The 15,421-nt window shown below is 47.9% G+C and overlaps 1 protein-coding gene across 1 annotated transcript in view; it reads right to left on the reverse strand.

The window, feature by feature from the left end:
* Nucleotides 1–1,228: 1,228 nt before the first annotated feature.
* Nucleotides 1,229–15,421, reverse strand: part of Thsd4 (thrombospondin type 1 domain containing 4) — a 573,246-nt gene continuing 559,053 nt past the window's right edge. The window contains exons 15-18 of the mRNA XM_038322684.1: nucleotides 13,488–13,661; nucleotides 9,295–9,474; nucleotides 7,447–7,591; nucleotides 1,229–3,360 (exon numbers count right to left, since the gene is read on the reverse strand). Of these exons, the coding sequence (XP_038178612.1) occupies nucleotides 3,218–3,360; nucleotides 7,447–7,591; nucleotides 9,295–9,474; nucleotides 13,488–13,661 (642 nt within the window). The 3' untranslated portion in view covers nucleotides 1,229–3,217. The remainder of the gene's footprint in view (nucleotides 3,361–7,446; nucleotides 7,592–9,294; nucleotides 9,475–13,487; nucleotides 13,662–15,421) is intronic.

Genomic DNA, 15,421 nt, shown 5'->3' on the forward strand with positions numbered 1-15,421 from the left:
ATAATGTAATCACCCTGTTGTAATGTAGTCTTTCATTTTGTTCCTCATATGGGAAAACTAATAGGCCAACTCTAAGACAGCTATTAATTAAGACGAGGAGACGATCTTGGGCAGGTGTTAGCAGTATCTAGAACTCTCCACACCACACAACAAGTTGAGCTAGCATCTTCCATTTTCCAGCCCTCTAGAAATCTACCTTTACAGAGAGAGTGTTGGGTGTAAACGCTTAGAGAACAAACAGATGGAACGTACTAAAAGCAAGGCGGGAAGATAAAACACAGAAATCCTGGGCTGAGAAGAAGTAATGTGAAGGAGCAGCTGGGGCAGTTATGAGAACTCCCTCCCTGAGCCACTGAGAGATGCTGAGCAGAACTCCTCTGGCTTCTTAACAGGATGAGCATGGTTTACGAGAAGAGAACTGCTCTCTCTAGTGGTTGGGTAGCATATTTCCTGCAGACCCTGAAAGGTGAACTGAAATTCTACAGGGGCTGCAAGGAAGGTTCTTTTTCCAGGGAGTGGAAGAGAATCAGCACAGGCTTTTAATTTGGGGCTTTGTTGATGTTTGTTGGGAAAGACTACACAGAAGCTTTAATTTATCTAGTTTTTCACTCAGGGCTGGGGATGTGGCCTCTGGCACACGGGGTGGGGGACGGGAAATCAGTGTAATATGTTTCAATTCCACGTCACAGTCAATGAAGGGGATGTGAAGTGACCCGAGAAGTGATGGCAGATAAAGGATCATCTTCAGGGACTGGTATCCCCTCCCTGGTGATCACTGGGGATTCCCAGGACCCCGCTGCACACACTATGGAAGGGAGAAAGCCATGCAGATAATGGAAGAAACCAGGACATATTTGCAAGATTGGCTTCTACAACAAAGAGGTTAATCGACCCCATTCTAGAAATCCATAACCTTTTAAAGGGGACTGACCTCCGGAGGTCATTTTTCTGGGAAATTCCTCTGAACTCAGGAGAGGTGTTTCTTTTCTTTGCCTGAAGACCGGGGCCTGCCCCCTTTGCTCTGATCATCCTCATTCTACAGGAGGATCACTGTCCTTCCTATAAGAACTCTGAGGTGATGCCTGAGACACAGGATAGACAAAGTCATCGTCAACCCAGCCCAGCCCTGAGAATTTGCGAGCTGGAAGGACCAAGAGGCCCACTCTCCACAGAGAAGGTCTTTAGTCCCTGTTAGCCTGACGCTGGGTGGCTTCAGATGCTAGTACATTTTCCTTCATGGGAGCTAATGCCAGGCTTTGCATTAACCAACAGATCTTGCAGGCCTTACCCTGTGGCAAGCACACAAACACCTTCCAGTGAATTCTTCAGATGACTGGCTTGTCCAGCAAGGTGACAATGGCTGCATGAAGGAAAGGTTACCTGGGACAGGCAAAAGCATGCGGTGAGAGAAGCAGGGAGGAAATGGGACAGAAACCGCGTGTGCATCGGCTTCTCCTCGTGCTTAGCACGGGTGGCACAGTCTCTGCTGGGCTGTGTGTCTACATGCCATATGAACACGAGGAGAGGTGGCGCTGCGGATGGACGCGGTGCCTGGCTTCCCAAGCAGAGAGAGATGCTGGAGATGCTCACAGAAGACCAAAGTCAGTGATCCTGACAGAGTGAGTCAGACCAGACAGGCGACATTATTCCCATGGCTGAGAATGATTGCCATGCTGGCTGGGGCAGGTAATGAGCTCATGGAGGGACCCTGTGCTATGGTACATGCCTGCTTTAAGAGAAACATGCCCAGGACCCGAAATAAGAGAATTTCTGTAAGTTTACAATTTTTAAGAAAAGAATATTCCTCTTAATTGTCTCCCCCGACCTCCAGATATGGTTCACCTTTCAATATGCACTGAGTCCCTTCAGGCCTGGGGCCTCTGGAATTACAGTCGGCTAAAGCATGTCAGCGAAGATGGGGAGGACTTCGGAGCTCCTTTTCCAAGACCCGCATCATTAAAACTGATCTTGATGGTCAAGTCTTGTGGGAAGTAAGAGTCATGAATCACAGGGGAAGAGGGGAGGGGAGGGAAGGGGGAGAGTAGGGAAGGATGTGAGACTACCACACAACCCACAAGGCCCAAATAAGACTCCTCCTATTGCAACGTGGAGATTTCCTGATACTACTGGCTTGGCTTTCCAGCAGGGGGTACGCCACAGAGAACCCAGAAGAGATGGCAGAACTAAAGCTTGTGGGATTTTAGAATTTGTTCCAGCTCCAGAGTGCCCCAGAAAATCCCTGGCCACCTTCTTGCCTTCCCTGTGGCTTTCTTGTCTTGTGGGAAAGTTCTGTTGAGGATGGAACTTAGCAAACACCACAGAGTCCTGTCAGCAGGAGCTGCGCCTTAGGGAAGGGGAACAGGGGTGCAGACATCTTGAAAGGACTAAATACTTGGTTGAGGCAGCACTTGGGGACAGAGGAAGGGCTTCAGAAGCTTGGGCTCCATTCATAAAATACAACTCAACCCCCTGGTCCGATAGGAAGCCCCGGTCATTCTTCAGACTATAGGCCAGTGGACAGGCCCTAGGCTGGTCACTGGAGGCGCTGTGGGGTGAGATTACGCTCAGCCATCTGAGGTAGGCACTCAGCCCTGCCACAAAATGGCCAGCTCAGTTATCTGAGTTGAGCCTCAGTTCCTTGTCAAGGAGGAGCACTTATTCAACCCCTGCTTCCCGTTCTGGGACACCATGGCCTCCAGTGAGCTAAGGTCTGAGAATGTATGAACCTGCTAAACAAGAAAGCACTCTGCTGCGGGATACCTCTGTCCTGAGGCAGGAAACAGTCTACTGTCTTTAAGAATGGTGACAGGCACGGCTGGCTGAGGTAACAGGGATGCACAGGTCTCAGTAAGGTTTGTTGGTGACGTAGGATGGGGTGCTCGCCTCTCTTGACTTTCCAGAGGGGTGCTAATTCTGGACAGGCCAGTAGCACCAGGAAGGAGGCCGTGCTGGGTCAGCGGTCCAGTTGCTGACTTGGACAACAGCAAGCCTGAAGTTGGGATGAGAGCTGCATGCACGTGACTGCTTGGGTTTTGGTAGGCCCCATTAGCAGGTGCCAGTTCCCAAGGAAGGGCGTCAACAGGACAGAGTGATGCTCAAAGGGCGTTCTAGCATCCTGGGTCCCAGGTGGTACACTTTATGAAGGTGAGAGTGGGGGTCCCTGGCGGAGCACCAGCCCGCCAGGGGCACTGCTTGCAGCTGCAGGGGAGCAGGAGTGTCATGGGCTTCCCAGGAAGCCTGTGTGTCTGTTGGCCACGCGGGTGCAGGAGGCACAGCAGGCGGTCTTGTAGTAGGTGTAGACACAGAGGCGCGCCTGGCCCACCACATTGCAGTTGTAGTACTTGTCCTTGCAGTTTTCATCTATGATGGAAGAGAACAGAGATTCCTGAGCCCAAGAGGCAGCCAGGACCAGTGGGAAGAGAAGAGAAAGGGTGGGGGACGCAGAGCTTCCTCTGGGTCCTATGTGTCTGTGGGAGCCTGAGTGAGCACATGCAGAGACCAGAGTAGGATGTCAGGGATGTCCAGGAGGGGACTTGTTAGGGCTCTGTAGAAGTGGGAAGAGGGTGAAAGGGGGTGATGAGGGGGTGAAAATGACCCCCACAGAATGCACATGTATATGAGCTTGTCAAACAATAATAAAGAAAAAAGATATTTGAAAAATAAGTTGAAGAGCAATTGAAGAAACTATCTGATGATTTTTGCTTCCCTTCAGGGAGAGAGAGAGAGAGAGAGAGAGAGAGAGAAATGGAATATGTCTTCAAGAATATTCAAGGATAGCCGGGCGGTGGTGGCGCACGCCTTTAATCCCAGCACTCGGGAGGCAGAGGCAGGCGGATCTCTGTGAGTTCGAGACCAGCCTGGTCTACAAGAGCTAGTTCCAGGACAGGCTCCAAAGCCGCAGAGAAACCCTGTCTCGAAAAACCAAAAAAAAAAAAAAAAAAAAAAAAGAATATTCAAGGACAGTGGGCATGTCTGTAATCCCGGCACTTGGGAGGCTGAAGCAGGAGGACCAGGAGTTCGAGGCCAGCTAGGGAAGCATAGTGAGATGCTGTCTCAAACAAATAATAATAAAGTAGCAATCATGATGAAGAGGTGGCACTGGGATGGTGAACGCTGGTTTTGAGGGATTTTTCCCATAAATTGTAAGGAGAAAGTAGAAAATGATCGTGGGGGAGTACCTGAAATTGGCCCATTTTAATGTCGTGTTAAAATAAGTTTAACTGGTGCTTCTTGCATGGGCATCTGTGTGGGGTTATTTACCAGAGCACAGGCAACTTACAGTAGGTACAGCAACTAAGAAAGAGACTCCTTCCCCAGCCACCAAGAATACCCATGTGCAGTTCCTTGGCTATTCATGGGTATGGTCTCACAGTTCTTCCTCCTTCACCTAGTGATCTGGTCACTGAGCCAGGACTTCACCGACTGGATAGACAGGCTGGCCATCAGGCCCCAGGGAGCCTTCCATCTCTACCTCCTCAGAGCTGGGGTGACAGGCACGTGCCACTGCACCCAGCATTCATGTGGGTGCTGGGGATTTGAACTCAGGTCCTCACGCTTGCGCAGCAGGCATTTTCCCCACGGAGCCACATCCCCAGCCTCCGAACCTTTCCTCATACCTGAGCTGTGCGCGACGGTGTCCATAACTGCTGTGTGGACTAAACTTAAGAAACTGTAGACTTTACACATAGTTCCTGGCCACTTGTTTGACAGTGAATTTGTGCATTCATTTTTATTATTGGGGAGGATATATCCACATAAATATATAACTTATCCATTTTCCATTGGTAGACATTGTTTCCATTTTTTCCAGTTATAAATAATGATCGTTTAAGCATTTTTGAAAGTCTTCTTTCCGGGTTTTAAGACACATACAGTCTTACTAGATGTGATGGCTGCCTTCCAAACTATGTGGAGCTATTTCTATTTCTCTTGGAAGAAGAGCAGAATTCAATTATTTTTTTGACAGGAGGATGGGAAGAAGATGGGGTCTCACGTACCCTCAGCTGGCCCTAGTACTGGAGGGTGACAGTGACCTGATCCTCCTGCCTTCAGCTCCAATGTCTGTGGGTGATCCCAGGTGTGTGCTATCATAGCTGTTTTATGCTGTGCTGGAGATCAATCCCAGGATGCTGTGCATGCTAGGCAAGCACCCTACTAGCAGAAGTACACCCCCGGATCAGCAGATCTGTCCCCACCCCATGCTCTATTTTCTTCTGTCTAGTGGGTGCAAAGCAATCCTGGGGTCAGGTGGCACACACTGTAGCGGTGTTCCTGTTCAGGTTCCCTTTGCAGGGAGCAACTCTTTTTGCTATTGGACTCAGGATCCAAAACTTTACTGGTTCCTGTGTTGCAAGTATCTTCTCTGGCTCCTAGCTCTTCCTGGTGCTTTCTTTATGAGGTCACGTGATAAGCAGACACTTGACATTTTAACATTATTGGAATTCTAGTATTTCCCTTGTGCTTTTTGCTCTGGGGTTTTTGCTTAAGAAATTTTTCCTTACTCCAAAAGAAATTTGTTTTTCTTCAAAGTCTTTTTTTTAAAGTTTAAATTTTCTGATTACATTTATTTCCCTAGCTCACTAGGAACCGGTGATGGTGATGGTAGCATTTGTGTGTGTGTGTGTGTGTGTGTTGAGAGGCAGGGATTCAGTTTGACTGTTTCTCCATATACATGAGAATACACAAACTGTTTCATTACCATTTGTTAAACGGCGTATCCTTTCCCCAGACTCATATGCTGACCCTATCACATAGCAAGCATCTTCGGTTCATCTGGGGACTTTTATACTTTTATCTTATTCTTCTCTCCCTGTGCCAACATGCCTTGACTCGTGGCAGGGTAAGTCTCCCAACACCACTCATCCTCAAAATTTCCCTGGCTATCCTTTGCTCTTATTCGATATAAACAATTTGACATAGCCTTATAAATAATTTGATATATCCAACTCATATTCGATATATCCAATTAAAAAATCCTGTATGGATTTTGATTACCATCACTTGAGTGCTGGGGAGCTCGTGGTTACTGTGGAAGCCTGAGGACCTGGCTTTAATACCCAGGACTCACATGGAAGAACTGGGCATGTAGTGCATGCCTGTAATCCTGGTGTCGGGAGGATGAGACACGGGATCTCGGAAGTCTGTCGGATGGCCAGCCTAGCCTACACAGCCAGGCACAGGCCAAGAGGCTCTGCCTTAAAGTGAATACAGAAAAACGGAAGACGAGCCGGGCGGTGGTGGCACACGCCTTTAATCCCAGCACTTGGGAGGCAGAGGCAGGCGGATCTCTGAGAGTTCGAGACCAGCCTGGTCTACAAGAGCTAGTTCCAGGACAGGCTCCAAAGCCACAGAGAAACCCTGTCTTGAAAAACCCAAAAAAAAAAAAAAAAAAAAGAAAGAAAAAAGAAAAACGGAAGACGAGATGTGGGAAAATACTTGAAGCACATCTTAGGAAAGTGAGTTATGATCAGTAGAGAGGACTGCAGGCAGGAGGACTCAGAAGAAATCTGGATAGATCCATGGCTGGGCCATGTACCCAAGCTATATATCTGTTTGCCTTGGTAACACCACACACTTGAAGTGATTTAAATTCGGATCGTCAATTGTTCCTTGCATTGCTTTTTACAAAATACAACATCAAAAAGGAAAGTTGTCTCAGGCACACACACATGGGTAATTAAAGACGGTTAAAATGGCCAGATCCTTGGAATGGACTGTGTAGGTTTCAAAGCAAGGAGTGGTTGCCATACCAGTCCGTGTACGTAGCCCATGTCTCCTCAGCCAGGACATGCATGTCAAAGATCTCTCACTAATAAGATGTGAGAGGGGTTTTGTTTCTGAAACAGGGTTTTATGTGTGCCTTGAACTTGGTAGTAGGAGAGGATGACCTTGATCTTCTGATTCTCCTGCCTCTACCCTGGAGGGCTGGAACCACAGGCACTTGCCGCCACACCTGGTTTCTGTGGTGCTGGGATCAAGCCCAGGGCTTTATGCGTGGCAGGCAAGCTTTCTGACACTGAGTCCCAGCTGTGATTTTTCTTCAAAAACTGCTCTGGTTTGGTCTTCTAGATTTAGCTATGGTATCTTTCCAAGGGGGCAGGTGTATATCACTTCCAATATAAAACCCAATAATGGGGGAGAAAAGGAAATTATAAGATTAACAAAATGGAGTATATAAACAAAATTTTGATGACCTCTGATGTGTCTCAAGATGACACTGTCAAAGATAAAGCTGCTAAAATGTCAAGGCCAAGAGCTCGCATTATGAAACTCCGAGGAAATCCCAGTTGTAGTGTGAAATTATAATATCCCAAGCACCCCAGGACCTCCACCATGGCTGTGCGCAAGGTCACAGAGAACTGGCTAAGCCATTTTTATCCTGGATAACTTGATAGAGCTAGAGAGGGCCCCTTTCTCTTTTCTCCCAGATGGGAACCCCAAACTCACCAACTTCAGGGACACAGTCCTGAGGGTTACAGGATTCTCTCTCTTCTGGTTTCAACTGGGGGTCGCAGAGGCTACCAGGGGTCATGTCATCTGACAGACACCGCACTTCCCGGACCCGGAATCCACCCTGACAGCTCTTGGAGCACTGTGTGGCAAAAAGAAGGACAATAAATCAGTCTTCTCAGCAGGCTCTTGGATCGTCACGCCAGAGTGGAATATCAGGGGGAAATGCAAACATCTCCAAAAAGGGAAATTGAGCACTAAAATACACCCCTGCAAGCTTGCTGACCAGTTCCAGTACCCAGTAGGTCGGACTCCTTGTCTTGTCTGTCTCCCTCCCACTCCTACTCCTTGAGGTGTTCTGAGCGAATTCTGGACTCCTGTCACAACGTCCATAATATTCTAATTTATGGCTCCAAAAAAGGAGCCTGGAACATGTCCCATAGATGCATCTTATTATTTTCAAATCTATATAGTGATTCTAGTCCCATTTTAAAAATTTTGATGAATTTTATCTATTTTAAAAACAGATTTTCGGCCGGGCGGTGGTGGCGCACGCCTTTATTCCAGCACTGGGCGGGGGGGAAGGCAGAGGCAGGCGGATCTCTGTGAGTTTGAGGCCAGTCTGGTCTACAGAGTGAGTGCCAGGACAGGCTCCAAAGCTATAGAGAAACCCTGTCTCCTAAAACAAACAAACAAACAAACAAACAAACAAACAAAAAACCAAAAAGACAAAAAAAAAGAAAAAGAAAAAGAAAAAAGGATCACGTTGGAGGGAAGCAGAAATGGATAGATATAAATCAGTGTGTAAGTGTAGGACATTTTCAGATGAGAAATAAAAAAAACTAAACAAAACAGGAGGCTGGAGAGATGGCTCAAAGGTTAAGAGCACTGATTGCTCTTCCAGAGGACCTGGGTTCAATTCCCAGCACCCACATGGCAGCTCACAAACACTGGTGACTACGGTCCCAGGAGATCTGATGCCCTCTGCTGTGGGTGCTACATACAGGTGGTGCACAGACATACATGGAGGGAAAACACTCATTTACATGAGATTAAAATAAGCAAAACTTTAAAAATAACAATAATAAAAATCTCAGGATCCATATCTCCGTCATACTTGGAAATTAACTGATATTTTTATGATTCTAAATTTAAACCCACAGGTCCCCCTTCCATTGTCTTATGCTTGCTTATTTTTAACTTTTAAAAATTACAACAAATTTTCTTCAAGACAGGGTTTCTCTGTGTAGCCTTGGCTGGCCTGGAACTCACTCACAGAGATCCACCTGCCTCTGCCTCCCAAGTGCTGGGATCAAAGGCATGCGCTACCACTGTGCCTAGCTCTCCACTTTACTTTTAAGACAGGATCTCTCACTGAGTCTGAAGCTTATTGTTCAGGTAACCTGTCTGGCTGTGAGTCCCAGGGATCCTCCTGTCTCTACCTCCCCAGGGGTGGGTTGCAGGACTTGCTGCTGGGCTAGCTTACAGTGTAGTACATTTAACATTCTCTTACAGTCCCTTCAACCACCATTTTCTGCAGCAACGTTTGTCAAACTGCAGCCCAAACTGCATCCTGCTTGTTAAACACACACATTTCTTAACCAGGAGGGGTCCAGAACTGGTCTTTTCTAGCAAGACCGCCAGATACACCCCAAAGCTCAAGAATCACATGTATTATGAACACGTTTCTGTAGAAACACAAATCTACAAGTTTTGGGGATCCCCGACTGAACAGGGACCTCTCATTGTGACTTCCTAGAGTAGATGCCACAGAGGATCTAGCGTCTCTTCTTGGGTTGGCCCCGGGACCCTGCCTGGAGCCATCTATGGATGATGGTGACTTACCATGCTCCATTCTGTGCTAAACCATTTAGCTCCACAAGGCTTGAGGTGGCAGGCCTGCTGGCTCGGAGGCTTCTCCAGGAATGAACATTCATAAGGGTCTAGCACTTCAAAGATGTCTGCATTCTTCCTAACACAGATCACCTCCCTCTGCTGTGTCCCGCTGCCACACTCAACGGAACACTGGAGAAGAAGCAGAGACAGACAGATGTCATATCATGCAAAGGGGAAGAAGACCACGCTCCTGGAGGGACGTCCTCAATTCTTCCAGCAGGGCACATGAAAAAGAGCAAGCAAGACAGAGGATACAAGAAGAGAAGTTGGCGCAGCCCTGGTAAAGTCCATTGCTGATGAGGAATATAGGGGCCGGAGGGACAGTTCAGTGGGTAAAATGTTTGCTGCCCAAGTGAGAAGACATGAGTTCAGATTCCTAGCACCCACGGAAAGGCCCTGTGTGACTTTTAGTGCTTTAGTGTGTGCTGGGAGGCAGAGACAAGGAGAATCCTGGATGGAGTCTTGCTGGTCAGCCAGGTTAGACAACTAGTGAGCTGTAGGATTAGAGAGAGAACTTGTCTAAAAAGAATAAAACAGAGAGAGATGAAGAGGAGACACGGACATTGGTCTGTGTCAGTGGCGGGACAGTGTCCCGGTGCAACCGAGACCAGACCCGCACTGCAGCCCTGTCTCTGGGACCGCAGCAGCAACAAGTGTCAGAGAAGATGGGCCTAGGGCCCAGTGGGTTCTCAAGGACATGGAATGACAACCCAAGGATGGGTCCATTTCTGCCTGTGAGTGACAGTGACCTGGGGGGCAGTGATGATGGTGTCTGTAGGGGTGACAGCTGTCACACCGCTCATGGTACCCTCTGGAGCACCCACTTCTTCCACTGTACCACTGCGTGTCTTCCCAGGGGGCAGTGCTGTAGCTGGTGATCAGTTGGGATCTGGACTTAGAAACAACCTTGGGTCACACAAGCTGGCAGTCCCATGACTAGCAGATCTGCTCCAATCCAGTTTACTGTCCCATGTCTGCCGGGTGAATGCGGGCCATAAGCATGGCTTCTTGGCGCATGGTTAGGGACAAAGGCATGGCATGTCTGCCAGGTAAAAGCAATAAACACAGAGAGAAGAGATCTAATTTTGACCAAGTGCTTCCCCACTGCCAGCCATGGGCGACACCTTGTGTGACCTGACTCCTAAGCTCTCTGGGACAGCCAACCTTGACTGTCAACCTGGCACAACTCCATCAGATTGGCCCGTGGGCATTTTCTTGAGTTTAGTTCATGTAGGAGGGCCCAGCCCACTGTGGGTGGTGCTGACTGTGCCTGAGGGAGCCAGTAAGCTGCCGGCTTCTGAGGTTTCTACTGCAGTTACTGCTTGAGCCCCTGCCCCACTTCCTTCAATGGTGGCCTGTGACCCAGAAGCATGGATGAAAGGAGCCCCTTTCCTCCCCAGCTTGGTTTTGGTCAGAATGTTTATTACAGCTACAGGAAAAGTAGGCTACCTCCTGACAGCCCAAGGAGAGTGCCATTGTCCTCTGTGTCTTAAGACAAGGAAACAGACTCAGGGAGGTGAAAACCTCACCAAGTCAGGAATCCCACGAGACTGGAGCTGAGTTCAGTTACACAGGCATCCAACAGGGACGCTCACGAAACTAGCACTGGAAATAATTCAACCTATTCCCTTTGAATCTTTTGAATTTTACAGATTCTATCAATCAAAACATTAAAGGAAATCAAAGAAAACATTTCCCCATGTTGTCTCCATAAAAACAATCCATTATAAAGTGTATATATATATGTACACACACACACACACACACACACACACACACGTTTCAAGACAGGGTGTCATGTAGTTCAGGCTGTCCTCGAACTCCCCATGTAGCCAAGGATGATCTTGAACTTCTGATCTTTCTGCCTCTACTTCCCAAGTCCTGGGATTACAGGCATGCACAGCATGTCTGATTTTGTGTAGTGCTGAGGATTGAATCTCTGGCTTCATGCATGTTAGTCACGTTCTCTACCAACTGAATATGACTATATATACACACAGATATACATATATTAATTTATGTGTATGTGGGTTTTACCTACATGTATGTATGTGTACCATATGAGTGCCTGATACTCACAGATCCAGAAGAGGGTATCGGACCCTGGAACTGGAGTTAATGATGGTTGTGATCCACCATGTGTGTACAAGGAACTGAACTCAGGTCTTGGCAAGAACAACAGTGCTTCTGACTGATGAGTCTTCTCCCAAACATCCCTCCAGCCCAGTTTTTACATTTTCATATTCTCTCATTGGCTACTGTATTATGTGCACCTAGGACCAACTAATGACCATTGTGTGTGTGTGTATGTCTGTGTGTGTATGTGTGTGTGTTTTGAGACAGCATCATGTGTAGACTAGGCTGGCCTTGAATTTTCTATCTTCCTGCCTTAGACTCTTGAGTGTTGTGATTACAGGTGGGTCTCACCATCCTTGCTTGATTGTTGTTATGGTTACAGGTGGGTCTCATCATCCCTGTTGTTGCTATGGTTATGTGATATTTTCCTGGGTAATGGCAAATGAGAACATCCTAATGTCATGAGCATTCCTGTTGAAGAAGTATTTTTTCTTTGGATAATTGCCTTTGTAAAATTTTATTATAAGACAAAATGTAGTCCTGGTTCTCCAGGAACTCGCTGTGTCAACCAGGCTGTCCCTGAACTCACAGAGATCGGCCTGCCTCTTTCTCAGAGTGCCAGGACTAAAGGTACGTGCCACCATGCCCAGTCAGTTCCTTAACACTGACCCCCACGGTGGGGCGACTGAGGAAAGACAAACGGGCATATTCTGCCTCCTGCCCTTTGCTGCCAACTTGCTTTCCAAGGGGCCTGTATCATTACAGGGCAAAGCCAGCCAATTTGACCAAGGTCTGTTTTTAAAGCTACTTAAAAAAAATTCTCTATGGAGCTAGAGTCTGGATAATGTGTAAATCATGACCTTCAGCCAAAAAGGCCTTGAAGAATCAGCCAGCCCTGGGAGCCAGGTGCTAAGTGGGCTGAGAACTCAAATCCTGGGCGGTGCCAGGGTGGGTGGAGTACAGGCTGTGACAGGGCAGTCAGTGGGGTGGCTCTCTATACTCCTCAGGGGTTCATGTTCAGTGTTAGAACAGGGAGGGGAAACTAGCTCATCAATTTGTAAGTTAGTTTAGTTTCTTTATTATTTGCTCTTTATAATGTACACTCACAGCTTGAAAAAAAACTTTGTGTATGATATATGTGTACGTGTGCAGGCAAACATGGACCATGGTGCTTGCATGTTGGTCCTCACATTCTACCTTGAGGCAGGGCATCTTGCTGTTCGCTCTGTGTAGTCCAGGCTGGCTGCCTGCAAGGCTCTGGGGATTCCTCTGTCTCCGTCTCCTATCTCAACAGAGAAGTACTACAGGTGATCACTACCGTGAGTGCTACCGTGCTCGGCTTTCACATGGATTCTGGGGAGTCTAAGCACGGGTCCTCATGCTGGTGCAACAGGAGCTTTCCCTGCTGAGCTATCTCTCAGGCCCTGTCTCTAGATTTTTAAAGGGAAGCTTCTGGCATTGTCAAGTACTGACAAAACCAGCTTCAGTCATGGTAGCGATGAGGCAGGGATGGCCACTGGCTGCACCTACTGTATGCCTGGTACTGGACTACTCACAGATGTAGCTCAAGTGCTTAAATGAGCACACAGTAGGGGTACACTGAATCTTTTTTTTTTTTTTGGTTTTTCGAGACAGGGTTTCCCTGTAGTTTCTAGAGCCTGTCCTGGAACTAGCTTTTGTAGACCAGGCTGGCCTCGGACTCAGAGATCCGCCTGCCTCTGCCTCCCGAGTGCTGGGATTAAAGGCGTGCGTCACCACTGCCTGGCTGCACACTGAATCTTGTTATCTGAACGAGGCGCTTAAGTGAGCACATAGTGGGTGTACCTGTGGGCTGAACGAGGTGCTTAGGCGAGCACGCAGTAGGTGCACCTGTTGGCTGAACGAGGCACCAAGAACACGGCAGCTTTTCCGGGTCACGGCAGCAGCGAGTAGCACAGTCAGATTTAAAGCTGGTTTCTAATCCCTCTGCTATGTTGTCTCTTGCCAGGGACAGACAGATGGACCCCAATCTGGCAGCTCCCCTGACTCCGGGGCCTACAAAGATGTACCCAGCTCTGGCCACTCACCTGACTCCAGCTGCCGGAGAACCACTCCACCTTGCCTGTGCAGGGCCCGTTGTCACACGGTGTAGTCTCTGCCGGCCTGTTGTTCCCGCAGCCTTCCAGAGGCAGGCTGCTGACGTGGTTGGTCATGCACACCACTGTGCGAGTCCTCACGCCAGCCCCACACTCGGCTGAACACTGTGAGACAGAAGGAGGGCGTATGAGTGGGGCCCTGCGGGTTCTGGGGATACTTCCAGATGATGCCAAGGACTTACTGTCCCTCAGACTCTATAGACAGCTGACAGCCTCTCTCACACATGACACGCTTCCACAACAGGACATCTCTGCCTTATCGCTCGCTGCCTTATCTATTACTCTTGCCTTCTACAGTTTCAGTTACTCATGGTCCAATGCAGTTTGTTTGGGTTCTATGGGAAAATTCCAGAAACAATTCATCAATTTTAAGTAGTCGCAACCAAAGCATTCTTCTGGACTTAGGTTGCGGTATTCCACCCCATGCCCTATTCTGGACAGAGTCAGTGTGGCAGCAGTCCCCCGGTCACATGAGAGCCCTTGCACATGGCTCCTTCTTCCTGGATGCCCTTCCCTTCACCAGGAAACACCAGAATCCTTGAGGGCTGGGCTCAGATGCCCTTTTGTCTGCCCAACATCCTTGCTTTCCCCTTTAACATATTTGCCGCAGTCTCCTAAGTCACATGGTTTCTCTATCCCATTCCTTCATTTCTAAAATTGTTTAACAATTTTGCATGTGTATACAATGCATAAGTATGTATACATGGTGTGTGTCTGTGTGTCTGTGTGTCTGTGTGTGTAGACGGGGACCAGAAGTTCATGTTGGGTGTCTTCCTCAATTGCTTTCCACGTTATTTTTTGAGTCAGGGTGGCTCACTGACCCCAAAGTGCACCAGTTTAGCTACACTGGCTGACCAATGAGCTCCAGGGATCCATCCCTCTAATGCCAGGCTTTCTGGAGAGAAGAGAGAATTCCTGCCAGCAGAGGTGGGGAGTTGACTGTGAGCTGACTGATTAAACAGCCTTTCTCTCCGGTCACTTTGCTCTCCTGTCCTCACCCCCTCCATGGCCAGCCCCCCTTCTCTCATCTAGTAACTTCTTCGTATGTTTCCTCCTTGGCAGAGCAGACACAAACCCTCCAGACAGCTCCTTTTCTTCATCCTTACTTCTTTCCTATGAAGTTCTCTTTGCCACAAAATATATTAATATCAAATTAAAACCTGTCTCTCTCGTTCAGCAGTTCTCAACCTGTGGGTTGAGATCTCTTTGGGTTGAATGACCTTTTCACAGGGATCGCCTAAGACCAATGGAAAGCACAGATATTTATATTATGATTCATAACAGTAGCAATATTACAGCTATGAGATAGCAAGGAAAATAATTTTATGTTTGGGGGCCACCACAACGTCCTTAAGGAACTGTATTAAAGGTCACAGCATTAGGAAGGTTGAGAACCACTGTTCTAGCTAACAGTTGGTTAGTTCAATCACAGGCTGAAGCCAGAGAACATAATGGCAGAGGGAGTGTTCTGCCCCATCCCCCCCCCCCCACACACACACAGGGTCTCACATTGTCTTTATGACTTCAGCTCTGTTTGTATCACTGTGAGAAATCTGAGACAATGAATCAGCTCCTTGGGTTAAAAAGAAGCCGTTTGTTACAGTAACTGGAGACATTTTTGTCCTAGCCTTGTGTGAGCTGAAGTTCATGACTGTGTAACTCAAGGTGTTTAAAAACCTCTTGTAAAGAATAAAAAGCAACTCAAGGGCTCTGGAGAGATGGCTCAGCAGGTACTGGTGCTTGCTAACTGGGCGTGGTGGGACAATTTTTTAATCCCAAAAAATAATGAATGGGAGGTAGAGGCAGGAGATCTCTGTGAATTTGAGGCAAGCCTGGTCCTGGTCCACACAGTGAGTTCTAGGCCA

The sequence above is a fragment of the Arvicola amphibius genome, chromosome 3 (assembly GCF_903992535.2).
Source record: "Arvicola amphibius chromosome 3, mArvAmp1.2, whole genome shotgun sequence".
Taxonomy (NCBI): domain Eukaryota; kingdom Metazoa; phylum Chordata; class Mammalia; order Rodentia; family Cricetidae; genus Arvicola; species Arvicola amphibius.